Source organism: Solanum dulcamara, chromosome 7, assembly GCF_947179165.1.
Source record: "Solanum dulcamara chromosome 7, daSolDulc1.2, whole genome shotgun sequence".
Taxonomy (NCBI): domain Eukaryota; kingdom Viridiplantae; phylum Streptophyta; class Magnoliopsida; order Solanales; family Solanaceae; genus Solanum; species Solanum dulcamara.
This window is the reverse complement of record NC_077243.1, coordinates 75,839,218-75,859,084: the sequence shown is the minus strand read 5'-3', so window position 1 is coordinate 75,859,084 and position 19,867 is coordinate 75,839,218. Positions and strand designations below refer to the sequence as shown.

The following is a 19,867-nucleotide window of genomic DNA, read 5'->3' as shown; positions in this document are numbered from 1 at the left end:
ATCATGAGATAACTTGTTTCCAACCAAACGGTCGATTAATTTAGTGGGATGGGACAGATCCTATTCCTTCCCGTTTGTCCCGGCCCGGTTCAGGCCCCATCCCCCTTGTTCCCTCAAAAGACAATGAAACAAAGTTAAGGGGATAATAATACAATTTTGCATAGTTTAGGTTCTTTAGCGAGTTCCTGAAAACTCTAGGGGTTCTAACAGAATTCAATGTTCTACTCAGTTCGAAATATTCGAAGTGTTTGTAATCCCTAATTCTCCCGCCGGCCGTCCACCTGCTACCGTTTTCGCCTTCGTCGCCGCATTCTTTTCTTCCTTGTTCACTTTTGAATTCGAATCAGGAAAGTGAAGAAAATATCAGAAGTAATAATAAGAGGAAAAAAATTACTAATTTCGTAGTTTTGAATCTCACTTTTGAAGCAATGGATGAAGAAATGTCGAATTCAGCGCGGCGAATGTCTATGCGAACTCGTAAAATTGCTCCAAAAATGGCTGCTGCTCTTGCCAGTTCTGATAACAGAACACAGGTATTTTCTTCCAATTTTTTTTTTTAATTTTTCGCGTTTAGCATTTTGGATATCCTGCTAGTTTAATTAATTCATGGAATTTCGTTGTCGGAGTAGGCTATGCTGGCGCGGCTTGATGCTTTGGAAAGTGATAATGCAGTAGTGGAACCTCAACTACTTGATGATGATGATGAAGCTTCTCTTGACGATGAAGATCAAGGTTCTTTCTTTTTTTTTTTGCTCCTTGTATGTTCAGAAATGTGTTAAATATGTGAAAATGTTACTGCTTCAATAAATTTTAGCTTGTCCGGAGTTGAATTTGTTCTTCGGTTGTGAGTTTCCCATGATATAGTTGGTCAGAAGTTTCGATTAAGGAGGAGGGTTGTGATAGATTAACGGTTGGAGTAAAAATAGTCAAAGTATGACGAATTCCTCTTAATACTGGATTCATTAGTTGGGACGTCAACACTCTGCAGGATGTCATACATTTACAGGATTTGGTGATTAGTTTGCTTAATAAAGAATGTTATGAAGAATTATGGACTTGTGCATTCTGGATTTTATAGTGTTACTGCTTCCACAAGTTTTAGTTTGTCTGGAGTTGAATTTGTTCTTCGGTTGTGAGTTTCCTGTAATATAGTTGGTCAGAAGTTTCGACAAAGGAGGAGGGCTATGATAAGTTAACGGTTGGAGTAAAAATAGTCTAAGTATGATGACTCCTCTTAATACTGAATTCATTAGCTGTGACGCGCTACATCCATTAAAATGGGCCTGCATAGGGTGGAATAGGTATGAAATATTGGTATAACTACCCCAATTAGTCTAAAAGTGAGGCATAGTTTTGATTGGTTCCTTGGGTTCTTCCTATTCCTCCCACTTAAGCAATATATGACTGAGAGAATAGCAGCTTTTGTCATTTAATAATAGATAGGAAAATAGATCTTTTACCAACACTCTGCAGGAAATCATACGTTTACATGCTTTGGTGATTAGTTTGCTCAATAAAGGATGGTATGAAGAATAAGGAGTGCTTCCCTTAGCTGTAATTTACCTCTATTTGCATGTTCATTGAAGTTGAGCCTGCATCACTCCCTATAGAGTGACTACGGAGTAAAGTTAATGTTTGAGGGACTTGATGCTCTTTTTGTCCATAAGCGTAGTGGTCTATCCAGCAAACCTTTTCTGTGGAACAATAGCAAACGATTTGTGGGACTTTGTTTGTTTCTTGTGCCCAAGGGCTTAATTGTCTACCTAAAGACCCATTACTGTTAAGCACTTTACAAAAGCTAACGACCACCTGACCATGCGCAAAAATAAGAGATGGAGGAAGAAATGAAAAGAATATAATCGTCTTGTATTATTTTCATTTTCAGGATCTATTTCTTAGGTTTAATTCAGAAAATAATAGCCCAGAATGAAGGGTATTAAAGTTTTCTATTGGCCATCTTTATCTTATCATTCTTGTCTCCTTGTATCTTTTTCATCTCTTCAGCAAACATCTTTTGTTGAACCTATTCTTCCAGTCCTTGGAGGAAGATTTTTATGGTCCTACTCCTTCCTTCTCTTCCAATTATAACTATTAACTTTTCTGACTTGTCACTTCACTTCAATTTATTTTAATTCCAGTATTTCATAAGAAGTACCCAAAAGGAACAAAGCGGAAAACTCGCCAAGCTAAGGCACTTGAGAATAAGAGAGCCCCCAAATCATTCCTTGAGCTCTTGAATGAGGTATAGATTTCCAACGCTAATAGATTTTTTCTTTTCCTCTACTTCAATGACATAAATTAATCTCTTAATCTCTCACCGTTCTACTTGTGAAGGCAAACCTAGAGTCCTTGCCACCACATGTGCCTAACTATTTAAGAGCAGCAGTGGGACCTCCAAGTTCAAGTTCTCGCCGTCATTTCTGCACTGTTTGTGGTTTCTCCTCTACCTATACATGTGTGCAGTGTGGGATGCGCTTCTGCTCAATCAAATGCCGGACCATTCACAATGATACTCGGTGCTTGAAATTTGTTGCTTGATTGGTGAGAGTTGCAACCTAAATTAATTGGATGGATTTGCCGAAGCTTTTTTCTCCTGTTCTGTAGCATTTGCTAGTTTCATGTTTATACAGCTTATGTACATATTCAGGTACTCTGACTAATCGGGCTCACTTTGGAAATATTGGACTGTGTCCTTTTTCTCCAAAGCATATTTGTTGTTCCTCAAGCTCCTTCTAGGGTAATGATTTGTTCAGCTTTTATAAGTGATTTCTTTGCCCATATCTACAGATATTTGAATGAAGATGTTATCTTAAGTGACTCGTCGAAAAAGAAAAAAAAAAGGAAAAAGATGCCATCTTATGTGCAATTTGGCATTTTTTTCAGTTTTTTTATATGAGCAGCTACAAACATCAAGCATTCAAAGAATTATATGAACATTACTTTCATAGTATGCAAGCAAGTAACCAGAAATCTGCATGTTGGCTTGAGGCAATAAAAGCTTCTAGATTTGTGGTCAGGCAATCTATGCAGAGTATGCCACTTCTAATGATCAAGCTTGTCAAAGAGCTCTCTTTGCTTTGAGCTTACTTTTTTCATGATTTTTTTTTCTGTTCTTAAATCATTCTTTTACTTACCTTTTGACGGTCGTGTTAACTTATCTTCCCAAATATGTTTTTCACTGCTCTTTGCTCGTTTTTCTGTCAAGTGTTTCATGATTTCACTGGGAAATGGAGATAGATGGGGTCTGTCCGTCAAACCTTAATACAATTAGTCATTGTTTTTTTTGCTTTTCTTTCATCCTGGAAGCCATTTCAATTCTATTTGACTCCATTACCAGATAATCTGCTTTTTCGTGCTTCATTTTTTACTGCAGTTATATCTTTGCTCTTATTACTACAGAAACGTGAGATATAAACTTGCATATCTACATGTTTCTGTCAATAATTGTTTGATAGAGTGTCAAATCAGGTATGCAGGCACCCAAGAGTGTGACCTAGTGGTCAATGAAGTGGTTTTTAAAATCATTAAGATCCCAATGGAGGCAAAAAATTGGGCAAGTGCCATTGCAGATGTAGCTTTTTTGTCTTTGTTTTTCTATTCCTTTTCATCGTATATTTAGTAGTGTGAAGCACTGTCCAAAAATCCCGCATACCCCTTTACATGACAGGAAGACAAACCCTCTTCAGAGACATTATAGCTATCCTTTGATATGCAGAAGTGATCAACATTTGTTCCTGAATAGCTTCATTCAAAAGTGCTTCTGCATCCTTGATAAATGTCTTGTTAGGAGATATGATTTCGTGGAACTTGGGTTTCTATTTTGTTCGTGTTCTTAAGTGCCCGTTATGTAGATAAGTTAATCCCATAAACTATGCATCCTCCTTTAATTATACACATCAACATCAATTGAGCGTATAACTTTCACTATATAAGGAGGTCGCGTTGAGTGAAAAGTTTCTGATTCAATTGTAGTGCATGTTCTTTTTCAGATAAAAAGGTTTTAATTAAGAATTCATGTAGATTGATTAAGCCATTGATCATATATTATAGGCCAAGGAAGAAACAAAGAACTAACTTTTTTTTATTACTTCTCTGTTCTTTACTAAGATGGTAATAGTTTCATGCTCTCTCTGGGAACGAAACTAGCATTATAATTTCGAGTCACCTATCTAGTAGGGGCGGAGCCAGGTAGGGCCGAGTGGTTTATTTTAACCCCTTTTATGAAAAATTACATTGTTTATACATGATTATAATTATTATTTTTTATGTATATATTGTAGATGTTAAACCATTTTCGATTTCTTTATGTATTTATTTATTCATTACTTAAACCCCCTTTAAGGAAAATCATGGCTTTGCCATTGCCATCGAGTATGTGAGTGAGCTCGCCCTACGAATCCCCTTTATTCAATGAGGGAGGGGTTACACTTTTATACATGCTATATCGATTTAAAAAACGGACAATGGAAAAGTTTAGAGGGTTCTGATAATGGTGGATTCGGAATTTTCAAATTTTGGATTCGATAATTCGGGGTAATTGGTAAATCAAACTTTGGTTAGGTACGGTATTCAGTAATACCATGTTAAACTTGTAGCCAATTGTATTACAAAGTTAATACTATTGCTCCAATTATTTCTATTTTTCTATGTGGAGACATGATATAATAGAAGATCAACAAGTAAGAATACTAAGAAAAGCCAATTGACACAGCTAAAAGATATGTATATTTGGGTTGTTTATGTTTATTCTTTAACTTTTTCTTTGGACTTGTACTAATGAGTAGTAGACCTACTGATATTACCAAATGATACTAATGTAATTCGGTATTTGGTACATACCGAATATCAAATGATACTAATGTCTCCTACCAAATCTAAACCCGAATACCGTAATTCTAAAAATTTACTCCCAAATATCATACCGAATATAGTAAACTGTTTATTTAGGCTGTACATTTACGTAAGAAATCCTCCGTTAGGTCCTGGGATAGGAAAACCCAAAGCCCAGAAATCATTTGTACAAGATCAATGCAACTGCTGCTAAAATAGTGATTATCAAGCTTGTCAAGAATGGTAATGGCCTATTGGTTAAACAGCTGCGGCTCGTAGCCAACGAGCCGTGGCCAGCACCAGCATATGATACTCCAAATGATTTCTGGCTACAACATTAAACCAAAATTATAAGACAAATGATAGTTATCAAGGAATGATCAAAGTAATTTAATGTTGAGAGCGGACAGTTAATGCGTCTCACTTAGGGCTGTACAGGGTAAACCGATAAACCGCACCAAACCGATAAATCAAACCAAATCGGAAAAAAAACCCGACTAGTGGTTTGGTTTGACTTGGTTTGGTGTTTGAAAAAAAAACCCGACCATTATAGGGTTGGTTTGGTTTTAACTAAAAAATGTCAAACCGAACCCAAACCGACCCGATTATAGATATAATACTTTTAAATTATATTATACATAAAAATATTTATTAAAATGTAATTTATAAATATTTTTTTAAAAAATTTCATAATTTTTGTTTTCTTTCTTACATTTAGATTTGGACTTGAGAAGTACATCTAAATAATATACAAAAAAAGCTCATCTTATAAAGTTATATTATAAAGTTAAAACTTCAAACAGTGTTGTGCCTCCAGCTTATATGTTGATATTTTGTACTAGAACTCTTTTTAAGAAGCATCGCTCTGTGCTTTTTATTAGATACTATGAAAAACCCGAAAAATTCGAAAAAACCCAAAAAACCCGAAAAAACCCGAACAATCCGAAAAAAAATAATATCGAAAAACCCGACTTTTATTGGTTTGGTTTGGTTTATATATTTAATAACCCGATACAAATGGTTTGGTTTGGTTTGTAAAAAATCTGAACCAACTCGGTCAATGTACACCCCTAGACTCACTTATTGAATAGGAGTTTAAAGGTTGGTCTTGTGACTCCTGGATGCCTGGTGATTTAGCAGTTTCCACGAGATGGAGATGATGGGGTCGGTTCATGAATTTTCTAGTTTATTTGAGCAGAAGATTATGTAAACACTTCATCGAAATTCATTATAGCTAAGTGTAATATCAGTCAAATGTGGAGGCTCGCCTCCGGTGTGTTATGTGACAAGAAGGTGCCACCAAGACTTAAGTGAAAGTTCTACAAAGTGGTGGTTAGACCAGCTATGTTATATGGGGCGGAGTGTTGGCCAGTTAAGGTCTCACACGTGCAAAAGATGAAAGTTGCCGAGATGAGAATGTTGAGATGGATGTGTGGGCATACCAGGAGCGACAGAATTAGAAATGAGGCTATTCGAGACAAGGTAGGAGTGGCCCCGGTGGAAGACAAGATGCGTGAAACGCGACTGAGATGGTTTGGGCATGTGAAGAGGAGAGTCCCAGAGGCACCAGTGCGGAGATGTGAGAGGTTGGCCATGGATGGTTTCAGAAGAGGTAGGGGTAGGCTGAAGAAATATTGGGGAGAGGTGATCAGACAGGACATGGCGCATTTACGACTAACCGAGGACATGACCTTAGATAGGAGGGTGTGGAGGACACATATCAGGGTAGAAGGCTAGTACATAGTGGCATTATCCCCCCTTATCCGTAGGCGTATTAACGCACTATGATTTCTTGTACTCTGATTTATGTTATTTATGTTATGTATGTTATGTTATCTTATGTTATTTATGGTATTTATGCTATTATTTGACGATATCTACTGTTTTTTGATGCTTTGACTATACTATTGTTTGCAACTCTTCTGTTATCTACTTTCCTACTATTAATATTCTTGTCTGACCTTTTTCCTATGCTTCTATTGAGCAGAGGGTCTTTCGGAAACAGCCGTCCTACATTGATAGGAGTCAGGTCTGCGTACACTTTACCCTCCCCAGACCCCACGATGTGAGATTTAACTGGGTTATTGTTGTTGTTGTTGTGCTGATCAACTGATGCCACAAGATAATGTCCTTTGCATTCCTACACCTACTTGGCCTAAATTGTCTCATGGGTATAACTAAGTTACCTTTTATTGAGTTCAATATGCATTAGAGTTAAAAGTGTCAAAAACACACTTAAACGTCAAGATAGGAAAAGTGAATAACTGACAGTTCATGTATGAAACTCGAAAATCCGAGATACTTTAGATATGTTTTTGACCCTTTATTCTCTATGTTATGAATTTGGCAAAAACATAGATTTTGACTCAAATATTGTATTTGTGTTAAGAAATTCACTTAATATGTAAATAACCTATGGCAAACATAAGACGTAAAAAGAGATGTGAATTCAAAACTTATAAACTTAAAATTGTGTATCCGCCTCCAGGCATAAGAAGTTAAGCAAAACAGAGGAAGCAAGTTTGCCACATACCTAGCAGAAGGAACAGGGCAAAAGGCGATAACATAATCTGCAGAACCACAAGTGAAGGTACTGGTGCCATCATCATAAGCATAGCTATAAGATCGCGGACACACACTCTTGAAGAATGACGAGTAATCCGTTGGCTTACATGTATCAGGCGTCGCGTATGATCTACTACAACAATATCTTGGATCCCTAAACGCTTCACAAGCGCTCTTACATCCCACACATTCGCTATTACTAGAACTACTATAGTTATTCATCATTTTCTTCAGCTCATTTGGGCATGCCCCGTTGATATCAACAACACAACTGGTCCTGCACCGTTCAGAGAGAACTCCGCCAGAGTAGCTGGTGGAGCAGCTCCACCGAGTGTTCCGGAGCCACAGTAATCTTGGGAACAAAAAGTTCGACCCCATAGACAACCCGACTAGCCCGTTGGAACGGAAACGGGAACGGACTGGCCGGGATTTAACATGAATCCTGATAGAGCAAGTTGGGATGTGCTTGCACCTGATAAACATTTTACTGTGATCTCAGTTATTATAACTTGAGATTATTATAGGAACCTAGAAACTTCAAATCATAGATTCACTCATGAATCATGATCATTTGTTTCTATTTATACTATTGTTGTTGTATCCTGAAATTACATAGAACAGAGTAAATAGAAACAAATGATCATGTTTCATGAGTGAATCTGTGATTTGAAGTTTCTAGGTTCCTATAATAATCTCAAGTTATAATAACTGAGATCACAGTAAAATGTTTATCAGGTGCAGGTACAATAGTATACCCTATGTAATCCCACAAGTGGAGTCTGGGGAGGGTAAGAAGTACGCAAACCTTACCCTACCTTTTTCTGGGATAGAGAGGTTGTTTCTAATAGATACTCGGCTCAAATTTAAACTTGATCGATTTAAACTTTTAGGTATAATATATAAATATGTCATTTAACTTGACCTCATTTCACGTTTATATCCTTCAACTTTGGGTGTGCACAAGTAGACACTTAAACCTGTATAAAATTGAATAAGTAGACACACATGTCTTGCGTGGCACAATACACGTAAGATGCCACGTAGGACATAAAATTGTCATGTACCATGCCATGTAGGACGAACGTATCTATTTGTTCAAGTTTTGGATAGTTAAAGTATCTACTTGTGCACTAGTAAAGTTAAAGGTCATAGTTGTCAGTTAAAGCCAAGTTAAGGGTCATATTTATGTATTATGCCAAACTTTTAAGGTTTTTAGTACTTGTAACTCTCTGAAATGAAGGATTCTAAAAATTCAAAATAACACCAAAAAACATAAGAGGTAAAACAAATACTGACAAAAATATAAAAGTCACCTGATATTAGAAAGATGAAATATAAGGAAAAGAGGGAAAGAAAAACTTGAGCATTCACCATTCTCTGTGTGTTTTCTCTAAATTGTGTTTTGAGAAAGAAAAAAAAAGTGAGAAGAAGGCAATGTGGCACAGAAAATTAATATGAAAATAAAAAAACAAGAAGACAATTTGATGACGAAATTTTAAGATGATATTTAATTGGCATAATACATAAATATGCCATTTAACTTGACGACGTCTATGCCCTCCAATTTTGGGTGTGCACAAATAGACACTTAAACTTATATAAAGTTGAACAAGTAGACACATGTGTTATAACGCACGTAACAAGCCACGTAGGACACAAAATTGTCATGTACAACGAATATGTCTATATGTTTAAGTTTTGAATAATTAAAGTGCCCTCTTAAACACTAATTAAGTTAGAGGTCATAGTTACCGGCTGAATTCAAGTTAACGATCATATTTATATTTTATGCCTATTTAACTTATACTAGGAAAAAAATGATTTTTGTTATGGGAAAAAAAGGATGATATACATAGAAAGTATTTTGGATGGACATTGGAGGAAAACAAGGTCAACAGTACTGTAGGTCGGCAGCTGTGTTTGCTAGGGGAGCTAATGGTAATTTATGAGTACCATTATGACCTTTGTTTATCTGATTTTGATTTGATACGAAATTTAAGAAGAAAAATAATTAAATCTTATAGTCTTACATATACGTGTGGAAATAATTTGAGTAGGCAAAACAAGAACTTGAAAGATTCTTATTCGTAATATAAACCTTATTAATCTGTAAATTACCATAATCCTGAAATTTCTCATCTCATTGATCTTACTATATTTGTCCTTGATCACTTGTTAACTTTAATTTGATAGTTTACCATTTCTTTATGTTAGTTCTTAATTAAAAAAAAAAGTCACCTTGTGGGAAAATATTTGCTTAATTAATTAGTAGTAGTTACATCGGATAAATTGTTGATCACAACTTACAACACATTCAATTCTTAATTCACTATATTAAAGTAATATAGAAACTAAGTTATGTCTTAAACAGTTTATTTGCCTCAGTATAAGTTTTATAGGAATTAAGCAACAAATTAAGCAACAAAACTTAGTGCTATATTGTAATTTGAAGATATATAAATTTATACCGACTTTTGTGCGAATGACCCTATTTACGAGGTCATATGATGCAGATAAAAGTGACAAATTTAATTCAGGGTAACACTTTTTAATAAATAATGATCAATTTTAATGATATTTTTTATTTATTATCATTTGTAACAATACATAGCAATATTATGCTATATTTGTCATGTATTAAAAATGAATTATGCATGCAATATAAATGTATTATAAGTGTTTTAAAATATATTACACTTGTTTGGTAAGAAATTGACACAATGTACTATATGTGTATTAAAGTGTGTGATAAATATATATTAATGAATAAAACTTGTATCATATGAGTTTTACAAATTATTCTTTGTTAAGTAGTGGACGTCCATTTCTTTGTGTGGACCCACCACTTTTATCAGCACGATGCTCAACTTGCCTTCCTTTGTATCACTATAAATATGACCATTATTTGCCATTATGAAGTAGAGAAGACATACTTCAATTCCTCTCCTTTTCTCCTCTGTTCTTCCTTTGTTATTCCTTTCTCTGTTATTTCTTGTATCTTATTTTGTTGAAGCTAGTATAATTTTATAACACGTTATCAACACGAGGCTCCAGCTATTTTTAGAAGGTAACAAAAAGTAAAAATATGGAAATGCCTCAAATCTTGTTTGGATCAATGATAAATCAAGAGGATATTTGTGTAATTGATAGTGGAACAACTCATGCTATTTTTAAAGACGAGAAATATTTTTCCAATTTGCTTAGAAGAAAAGCTAATGTTACTATAATATCTGGTAATTCAAAAATGATTGAAGGCTCCGGAAGAGCTATTATAATTCTGCCTAAGGGGACAAAAATTGTTATAGAAGATGCACTATTTTCTTCTAAATTCCCAAGAAACTTGTTAAATTTTAAAGATATCCGCAGAAATGGATATCATGTTGAGACACTAAATGAAATGAATATTGAATATCTTGGTATAATCAAGAGTGTCTCAGGCCAGAAATATATTTTGAAAAATTACCAACTTTATTCTCTGGCCTATATTATGCAAAAATCAGTGCAATTGAAGCACATATGATCGTAAACCAGAAGTTTACTGATCTAAATAAATTTGTGATATGGCATGATCGAATGGGTCATCCTGGATCAATAATGATGAGACGAATTCTTGAAAATTCAACTGGACATCCGTTAAAGAACCAGAAGATTCTTACAAATGATGAATTTTCATGTGCTGCTTGTTATCAAGGCAAATTAATTGCCAGACCATCGATCCTGAAGGTTGGCATCGAATCTCCTAGCTTTTTAAAGCGTATACATGGAGATATATGTGGACCTATTCATCCACCTAGTGGATTGTTTAGATATTTTATGGTCCTAATAGATGCATCATCTAGATGGTCTCATGTGTGCTTATTATCATCCCGTAACCTAGCGTTTGCGAAGTTGTTAGCACAAATAATAAGATTGAGAGCGCAATTCCCAGATTATCTAATTAAGACCATTCGCCTTGATAATGCTAGAGAATTTACATTCCAAGCTTTTAATGATTATTGCTTATCAATTGGGATAAAAATTGAACATCATGTTGCTCATGTTCATACTCAAAATGGCCTTGCAGAGTCATTTATAAAGCGCCTACAATTGATAGCAAGACCTCTACTAATGAAAACAAACTGCCAATTACTGTTTGGGGTCATGCTATCTTACATGCAGCAGCACTTGTACGTCTCAGACCGACACATTATAATAAATACTCTCCGTCATAATTAGTATTTGGTCATGAGCCAAATATAGCCCATTTATGAATTTTTGATTGTGCGGTATACATGCCTGTAGCACCACCACAACGTACAAAAATAGGCCCTCAACGAAGGTTGGGCATATATATTGGGTTTGACTCACCCTCCATAATTCGATACCTTGAACAGTTGACTGGAGACTTATTCAATGCTCGATTTGCAGTTTATCAGTTTGATGAAATACTTTTCCCGCCATTAGTGGGAGAGAAAAAGGAATCCAAAAAAGACAAAAAAATTGCATGAAAATTTTTATCACTATCTCATTTTGATCCACGTATCCGCACATGTAAGCAGGAGGTCCAGAAGATCATCCACATACAAAATTTAGCAAATCAAATGCAAATGCATTTACGGATTTAAAAAAGATAACTAAGTCACATATCCCTGCAGTGAATGTGCCTATTCGAATTGATGTCCAAAAGGACCATCTACTAGTATCATAGCTTCTGAATCCCAAACATGCTTGAAGCGTGGTAGACCATTGGGATCAAAGGATAAAAATTCTAGAAAAAGAAGTGTGAGAAATAATAAAAATGATATTACACAAGAACCTCCTGAAGAAGGTCAAGATTTGAGTACTTCTGATATCCCTGAAGAAATCAGTGAGCCCGCGACTCAAGTGAATGAAGAACTTTCAATAAGTTCTACCGGTGATGAGATAAATTTAGGTCGATCAAAAATCACGATTGATAATGTTTTTGCATATAATGTTGCACTTAACCTCATGCAAGATAGTGAAAGTCTTGAGCCTAAATCCGTCGAAGAATGTCGACGTAGAAGTGATTGGCCAGAATGACAAAAGGCAATTCAATCAGAATTAGACTCATTTGCTAAACGTGAGGTTTTTGGACCAGTAGTCCGAACCCCTGAAGGTGTAAAACCAGTTGGCTATAAATGGATTTTTGTGTGAAAACGAAATGAGAGAAATGAAATTATAAGATACAAGACACGCCTTGTTGCACAATGATTCTCTCAAAGATCCGGGGTCAACTATGAAGAAACATATTCACCGGTTATGGATGGAATAACTTTTTGATATCTCATCAGTTTAGCTGTACATAGAAATCTTGAAATACACCTAATGGATGTAGTTATAGCTTACCTTTATGGTTCACTTGATAATGAAATTTACATGAAAATTTCAGAAGGATTAAAATTGCCTGAAGCATGTAATAAATCTCGGGAGATGTACTCAGTGAAATTACAAAGATCATTATATGGTCTAAAACAATCAGGGTGTATGTGGTATAATCGCCTCAGTGAGTACTTAATAAATGAAGGCTACATAAATGATGTCATTTGTCCATGTATTTTTATTAAAAAAATAGAATCAGAGTTTATTATACTCGCCGTTTATGTTGATGACATAAATCTCATTGGAACCCCTGAAGAGGTTTAAAAGGCGATTGAATATCTAAATAAAGAATTTGAGATGAAAGACCTTGGAAAGACAAAACTTTGTGTAGGTCTGCAAATTGAACATTTAGCAGACGGGGTCTTTGTCCATCAATCTGCCTACACTGAGAAAATCTTAAAAAGATTTTACATGGACAAAGCACATCCATTAAGTACTTTAATGGTTGGTCGATCACTTGAAGTGGAAAAAAATCAATTTCGACCTCCAGAAGAGGATGAAGAAATTCTTGGTCGTGAAGTACCATATCTCAGTGCTATTGGTGCACTTATGTATCTTGCTAACGCCATTAGGCCTGATATAACATTTTCTGTTAATTTGCTAGCAAGATATAGTTCATCCCCAACGCGAAGGCATTGGAACGGTATCAAACATATTTTGCGATACCTGAAGGGTACTATTGATATGAGTTTGTTTTATACTAACAAAGGTTGCGTAGACCTTATTGGTTATGCAGATGCAGGTTATTTAGCAGACCCACATAAAGCTCGATCTCAGACAGGCTATCTATTTACACACGGAGGAACTGCTATATCATGGCGATCTACAAAGCAGTCCATTGTTGCTACTTCTTCAAATCATGCTGAAATAATAGCAATTCATGAAGCAAGTAGAGAATGTGTGTGGTTGAGATCGATGATACAGTTCATCAAAGAAAGATGTGGTCTGGAAAATGATATTAAAGTACCCACAATTATATTCGAAGACAATGCCGCGTGCATAACTCAATTGAAGGGTGACTTCATAAAAGGAGACAGAACGAAACATATTTCACCAAAATTATTCTTCACACATGATCTACAGAAGAATAGTGATATTATTGTACAACAAGTTCGTTCGAGTGATAATCTTGCAGATTTATTCACAAAGGCATTACCAACATCAACTTTTGAGAAATTAAGATATAAGGTTGGAATGCGTCGTCTCCAAAATATCAAATGAAGTTTTTATCAGGGGGAGTAAAATACGCGCTGCACTTTTTTTTCTTAACCAAGATTTTGTCTCACTAGGTTTTCCTGGTGAGGTTTTTAACGAGGCAGCAATCAAGACGTATTATCAAATGTGTGTACTCTTTTTCCCTCACTAGGCTTTTTCCTACTGGATTTTTCCTATTAAGGTTTTAATGAGGCACAACATCTATGGATGTTCAGGATAACTATGTATATTTATTTTTTTAACATTTTTCTTTACACATGGACATCCAAGGGGAAGTATTAAGTAGTGGACGTCCATTTCTTTGTGTGGACCCACCACTTTTTTCAGCACGATGCTCAACTTGCCTTCCTTTGTATCACTATAAATATGGCCATTATTTGCCATTATGAAGTAGAGAAGACATACTGCAATTCCTCTCCTTTTCTTCTCTGTTCTTCCTTTGTTATTCCTTTCTCTGTTATTTCTTGTATCTTATTTTGTTGAAGCTAGTATAATTTTATAATATTCTCACTAATATGTATTAAAATTGTATTATAAAAGAATTTTTACATAAATACACTTTTTAGATCAATAATTACCCTTTTTAGGGTACTTTTTTTTATTACGGTCTATAACATATTTATCTTAATTAATAACTAAAATCACTCCATTACCCCTCTCTCTCTCTCCCTCCTGCGTGCTTCTTCTCTTTTTTTCTCTGCGTGCTTCTACTCTTTCTTTCTTTTCTGCGTGCTTCTTCTCTTTTTTATTTCTATCTATTTTTTCAATTTCTTTTCTCTTTCTCTCTCTTTCTCTCCTTTTTAAAAAATAATAATTAATTATCCTAATTTAAAACTAATTTAAATAATACCAAAACATTTGAAATTCACATATAATACTTGTAATATATTTGTATTAAAAATATTTTAATTATATATTCACCACATTCGTTGAAAGATGCCTATAACATGTGTTATATATTGATTCCAAAATGTATTATAATTATTATTTATTTTTTCTCTTATTAATGGTGCTAAAATATATTATTATATTAAAAATATTTTAACTATATATTCACCACGTGCATTGAAACATGCCTATAATATATTGCATTCAAAATCTATTATAATTATTTTTTATTTTTTTCTCTTATTAATGGAATATATTATTGTATTGAAAATATTTTAGTTATATATTCACCACGTGCATTAAAACATGCCTATAATATATTACATTCAAAATCTATTATAATTATTTTTATTTTTTTCTCTTTTTAACGGAATATATTATTGTATTAAAAATATTTTAGTTATATATTAACCACGTGCATTGAAACATGCCTATAATATGTATAATATATTCAATTCAATATTATACATTGCTATGAATTCAATTGTTGTTATTTCAACAAATATAATACATTTTTAACAACGTAAATTAATTTGAATAGTACTAGAATGTTTGAAATTCACTCATAATACTTATAATACATTTGTATTAAAAATATTTTAGATATATATTCACCACGTGCATTGAAATATGCCTATAATATATTTAATATATTGAATTCAAAATGTATTACATTTATCGTTTATATTTATTTCTTTTATTGTGTTAGAAATTCATTATATAAAAATGTTTTAGTTATATGTTTCACCATATGTGTTGAACCACGACTATTATATGTATAATTTATTGAATCACATGTGTTATAGTTGTTATTTTCCCCCCTCTTATTAACAAAGTTAAAATATATTATTGTATTAAAAATATATGAGTTATATATTTACAGTTTGCATTGAAAAATACCTATAATATGTATAATGTATTAAATTTAAAATGTATTACAAATATAGTTTATATTTTTTTAAAATTTTATTAATAATGTCAAAAAAAAATCTAATATTTTCAAAAAAAAACATTAATCTTCACCAAACACCTTTAAACATTAAAATAAATGAAATTTAAAAAGGAAAGAGAGAAAAAATGAGTGAAGAAAAGAGAAAATGATGAAAGAAGAAAGGAGAGAGAAGGAAAAATTGACGAAGTAAAGAGAAGGAAAGAGAGAGAAATAAAGAGATTGATTTATTTGTGGTAAGAAAAGTAATGTTAATTTGTGTAAGAGTAAAAGATATGTTATAATTCGTAAATAAAGTTATACAATATATTATTTATGTAAATTGTTCTATTATAAATGTATTATAAGTATCTATTAAAAAAATATTATTACTATAAATGATAAATATTTTCTTAATATAATATATTTATGTAAGTTTCCTTTAATCCAAACTCATTCAACTAGCGCAATTTGCATAGAATTAAATGGGCCAGGTATGACAGATTATATGATGGGCCGGTTTGGGCTGAACAAATTTAAACCTATGAAATAAAAGAGGAAATCACCTAAATGTACAATATTCAAAAAATATTTACCATATAGAGCAACATAATTATTTTAACCATATATAGCAAATTATTTTAATTAAATTAAGTACGGTCCTTACTCTTCTAAAACTCTCACCCGCTATTTTCTCTTTCTCTATTTCTCTCCAAATTTTTTACACCAATATTCTCTCCAATCTTCTCACCCATAATTTTCTCCAAAATTAGGGCAATTCTTACCTTCATAGTTTCTCAACCACGACTTTCTACAATATTAATACACCAATTTTGGAATTAAGTGATGTGTATTTTGTGGTTATTGCAGAAAAATAAAAAAATTTAGGTGAATGCAGATTTGAATCAATTGAAGAATATTGTGATTTCTGAGTAGAGATCTGTGATTACTTAAAGATTTGAATGGTTGAATGTTTAATTATTTGAAGGTTTGAATTAGATTGCATACCAGTTTCACTTGAATCCCCTCCCAGATGAAAGCACCTGGAATACTTGAGGCTTTTTCAATAGCTAATTCTCTTCTAATTCAATTTTAGTGTGTATGTAATTTATTTTTAGTTCAAGTCTAACTCATTTTTGTGTTCTATGGATTACTGGAGGCTTTTTCAATAGCTATATTTTTCATTCATATCTAATTCTCTTCTAATTCAATTTTAGTGTGTATGTAATTAATTTTAATTCAAGTTTAATTCAATTTTGTGTTTCTATAGATCACTGAAGGCTTTTTCATTAGCTACACTTTTCATTCGCGTCGAATTCTCTTCTAATTCAACTTTAATATGTATGTAATTCATTTTTCATTCAAGTTTAATTTATAATGCAGGTTTCAGTTTGATAACACTACTGAAACACTTAACATTAACGTAGCTATATATTGCATTATAAAAAAAAGATATATTTTACATGAACAAAAAACTATATTAAAAGTGTATTTTACATGAATAAAAATTATCTTAAAAAAATACTACTGAAAACAATCTTCAAAGCATAACTAATACATCAGCTATAAACTATTTTTAGACAACATAATTTTCATAGACATTTTAACTAATATAACTACATTTATTTACTTATGTGGTCTTTCATCTTCACTTTGAAGGTTACTCTTTTGCTTCTTCACTGCATATTCCCATAGTAGAGCTCCAAACCTCTTTCGGAGACTGTCTGCACTTAGTTGTTGATTTGCAATATCCTGGTCATTGCTCACTAACTCCGCAAATACAGCCACAAAAATTCCACAGTTCATACAAAATTTAAAATATAAAATCATTACAAAAATACTATTGAATTTAATAAGACCAATACAAAAGATAGTATTTATTTGATCAACAATTAAACTTACAATGAATTGTCTAGGAATCCCTTCAGTTATGAACTTAGATTCAATGAGTTCAAACTCATTTTTTCCATTGTATTTAGGTGATTCCTTCAATTCAGGACGCTTATCATAGAACTTGATCACACTCAAGTAGTGTGGTAAAATTGATGAAATCATGCCAGCAACGTTTTGAGTCAGAAAATTTGCCCCCTCTAGCCGAAAATGAATCATACATCTTTAAAGATCTTTCAACAATTCACCCCCCCTACCCAACTATGACTATGAAAAAGAGCAGATTTTCGCCTCGGTTGTTGACTTGAAGATCGCTAGAAATCTATTCTAGACTGGCCTATCGGCCCTAAATCTTTCTTACTCTTCCTTGGTTTCTTCTTTACACTCTTAACTGAAGTTTAGAATATTGTTTCTTGATTAGTTCAATAAAAGTATAGACATGTTATAAAGTTCTGTCGGACATGCCTCTAATCTGGTTCTAATCTAACCTACTAATATATCTACCAAAACGAAAATATCCAACCCAATCATTTTTATGAAAAAAAAATGATAATAAGGAACAAATTTGCCTTTAACCAAGAAAATAAGCACATTCAGCCAGAGAAACAGGTAATTACTATCCAGCTTCATACAAATCTCACCAAGCAAACAACCAAATGATAATATTAGCATTCATCAATCAAGGATAAGACAGAGCTTATTCAGAAATCATCTTTATATTTGTTAGAATTTAGTGATTGTATCATAACATAGAAAACATAGCAATTGGTACACAGAAAAATGTAGGAAGATACAGTAACTTGATTTAAAAAATGTAAGATAGTTAGAATTTGTTTAATGCGGAATAAATGCCTACACAATCAAGACTACATAAGTATAATACACAAATTAAAATAAAATAGACTATAATGAAAAGTATAAAATACACAAAAAAATTTACTTTTGTTCTTTACAGATCAATGTCTCTAATTCTCTTCTAATTCAACTTTAATGTGTGTGTAATACACATTTTAGTTCAAAGTTTAATTCATTTTTGTGGTGTACAGATCACTGAAGACTTTTTTCATTAGCTATAGGTTTCATTCGTCTCTAATTCTCTTCTAATTCAACTTTTTAGTTTAAAGTTTAATTCATTTTTATGGTGTACAGATCACTGAAAAAAAAAATTCAATTAACTACAGATTTCATTTTCTCTTCTAATTCAACTTTAATGTATGTGTAATACATTTTAGTTCAAAGTTTAATTCATTTATATTTATTTATTTAAAAAAATAAACAAATTGCAATACAAAAGATCTAACAATTCCTGGCAAAACTCTCAACAATCACTGATATAATAAACTTGATCAAATAAATTTAGACTATGATAAAAGTATCAAATACAAAAAAAAAAATCTTTAACATCTAGCACACAAGTTCGAAACAACAACAAACTAAGAAAATACACATAAACAAATTGAAAATACTATCAGTTAAATAATATGTTGGTAGAATGACATACCGGATATAGACTCTCCGGCAGAATCATATTTTTGCAGAATCGATTTTGAGTTTTCGGATTCTTCTCCTGAGCAACAGTAGGTCTTACTTTCTTAGATGTCGATGCAACATCAACTCGTTTTCTTTTCGATTTAGATTTAGAACTCAACTCAGTGATTTTTTTCTTACTTCTACCGCCCTTTTTCTTCACATGCATTGCTTGAAAATTTTGATTAACCTCATCACCAGCTTCTTCTGGAGATTGATTTGCAGAAATTCGCAAACTAAAAGTAGGACCGGCATTCACTTCACCACCACCGATTGAATCAACAATTCGAATTCATAGGCTTCTTCTAGGAGATTTCTGACCTTCCATTACAATTGTGCACCTAAAACCTACGAATTTCGTCTGAAACAAACAAAAAGATGAAGGAATAAGGAAATAATGAAGAAGCCATAAGTGAAGAGAAAGAGAGAGAGCTAGAAAAATGAAGAAAAAGCCCAAGAGAAAGAGAGAGATAAAAAAGTGTATATAATGTCTTATTTAATTAAAATATTGTTAGTAATTATTAAAAATGGTAATAAAATAGAAGTATGTTTAAAAATGATAAATATTTTTTAAAACACATTCAATTAAGTAATTTTTCCGAAATAAAATAAGAAAAATCTACGGGATATAGCAAACATCAAAAT

General features: G+C 32.9%; 1 protein-coding gene and 1 pseudogene across 2 annotated transcripts; one reads left to right on the top strand and one right to left on the bottom strand.

Annotated features, from left to right (window-relative positions):
* The first annotated feature begins 165 nt into the window (after positions 1 to 165).
* LOC129895211 (SWR1 complex subunit 6) lies at positions 166 to 3,295 on the top strand. 2 transcript variants are annotated; one of them, XM_055970893.1, is made up of 5 exons: positions 166 to 533; positions 630 to 732; positions 2,139 to 2,242; positions 2,335 to 2,541; positions 2,648 to 3,295. In XM_055970893.1, exons 1-4 carry the CDS (start codon positions 429 to 431, stop codon positions 2,536 to 2,538), a joined length of 516 nt encoding a protein of 171 aa, XP_055826868.1. In that variant the 5' UTR covers positions 166 to 428; the 3' UTR covers positions 2,539 to 2,541; positions 2,648 to 3,295. The 2 variants fall into 2 exon arrangements, with proteins under 2 accessions (XP_055826868.1, XP_055826867.1); XM_055970892.1 differs by having other exon boundaries at positions 2,335 to 3,295.
* Positions 3,296 to 4,955: 1,660 nt separating this feature from the next.
* Positions 4,956 to 7,832, bottom strand: LOC129894884 (uncharacterized; annotated as a pseudogene).
* Positions 7,833 to 19,867: the final 12,035 nt, after the last annotated feature.

What these genes read in the sequence shown, in the direction of transcription:
- LOC129895211 (XM_055970893.1), top strand. Translation starts at nt 429, where the DNA reads ATGGATGAAGAAATGTCGAATTCAGCGCGGCGAATGTCTATGCGAACT. An exon ending in GTTCTGATAACAGAACACAG is followed by an intron (nt 534 to 629) that starts GTATTTTCTTCC and finishes TTGTCGGAGTAG; the next exon opens with GCTATGCTGGCGCGGCTTGA. An exon ending in TCTTGACGATGAAGATCAAG is followed by an intron (nt 733 to 2,138) that starts GTTCTTTCTTTT and finishes TTTTAATTCCAG; the next exon opens with TATTTCATAAGAAGTACCCA.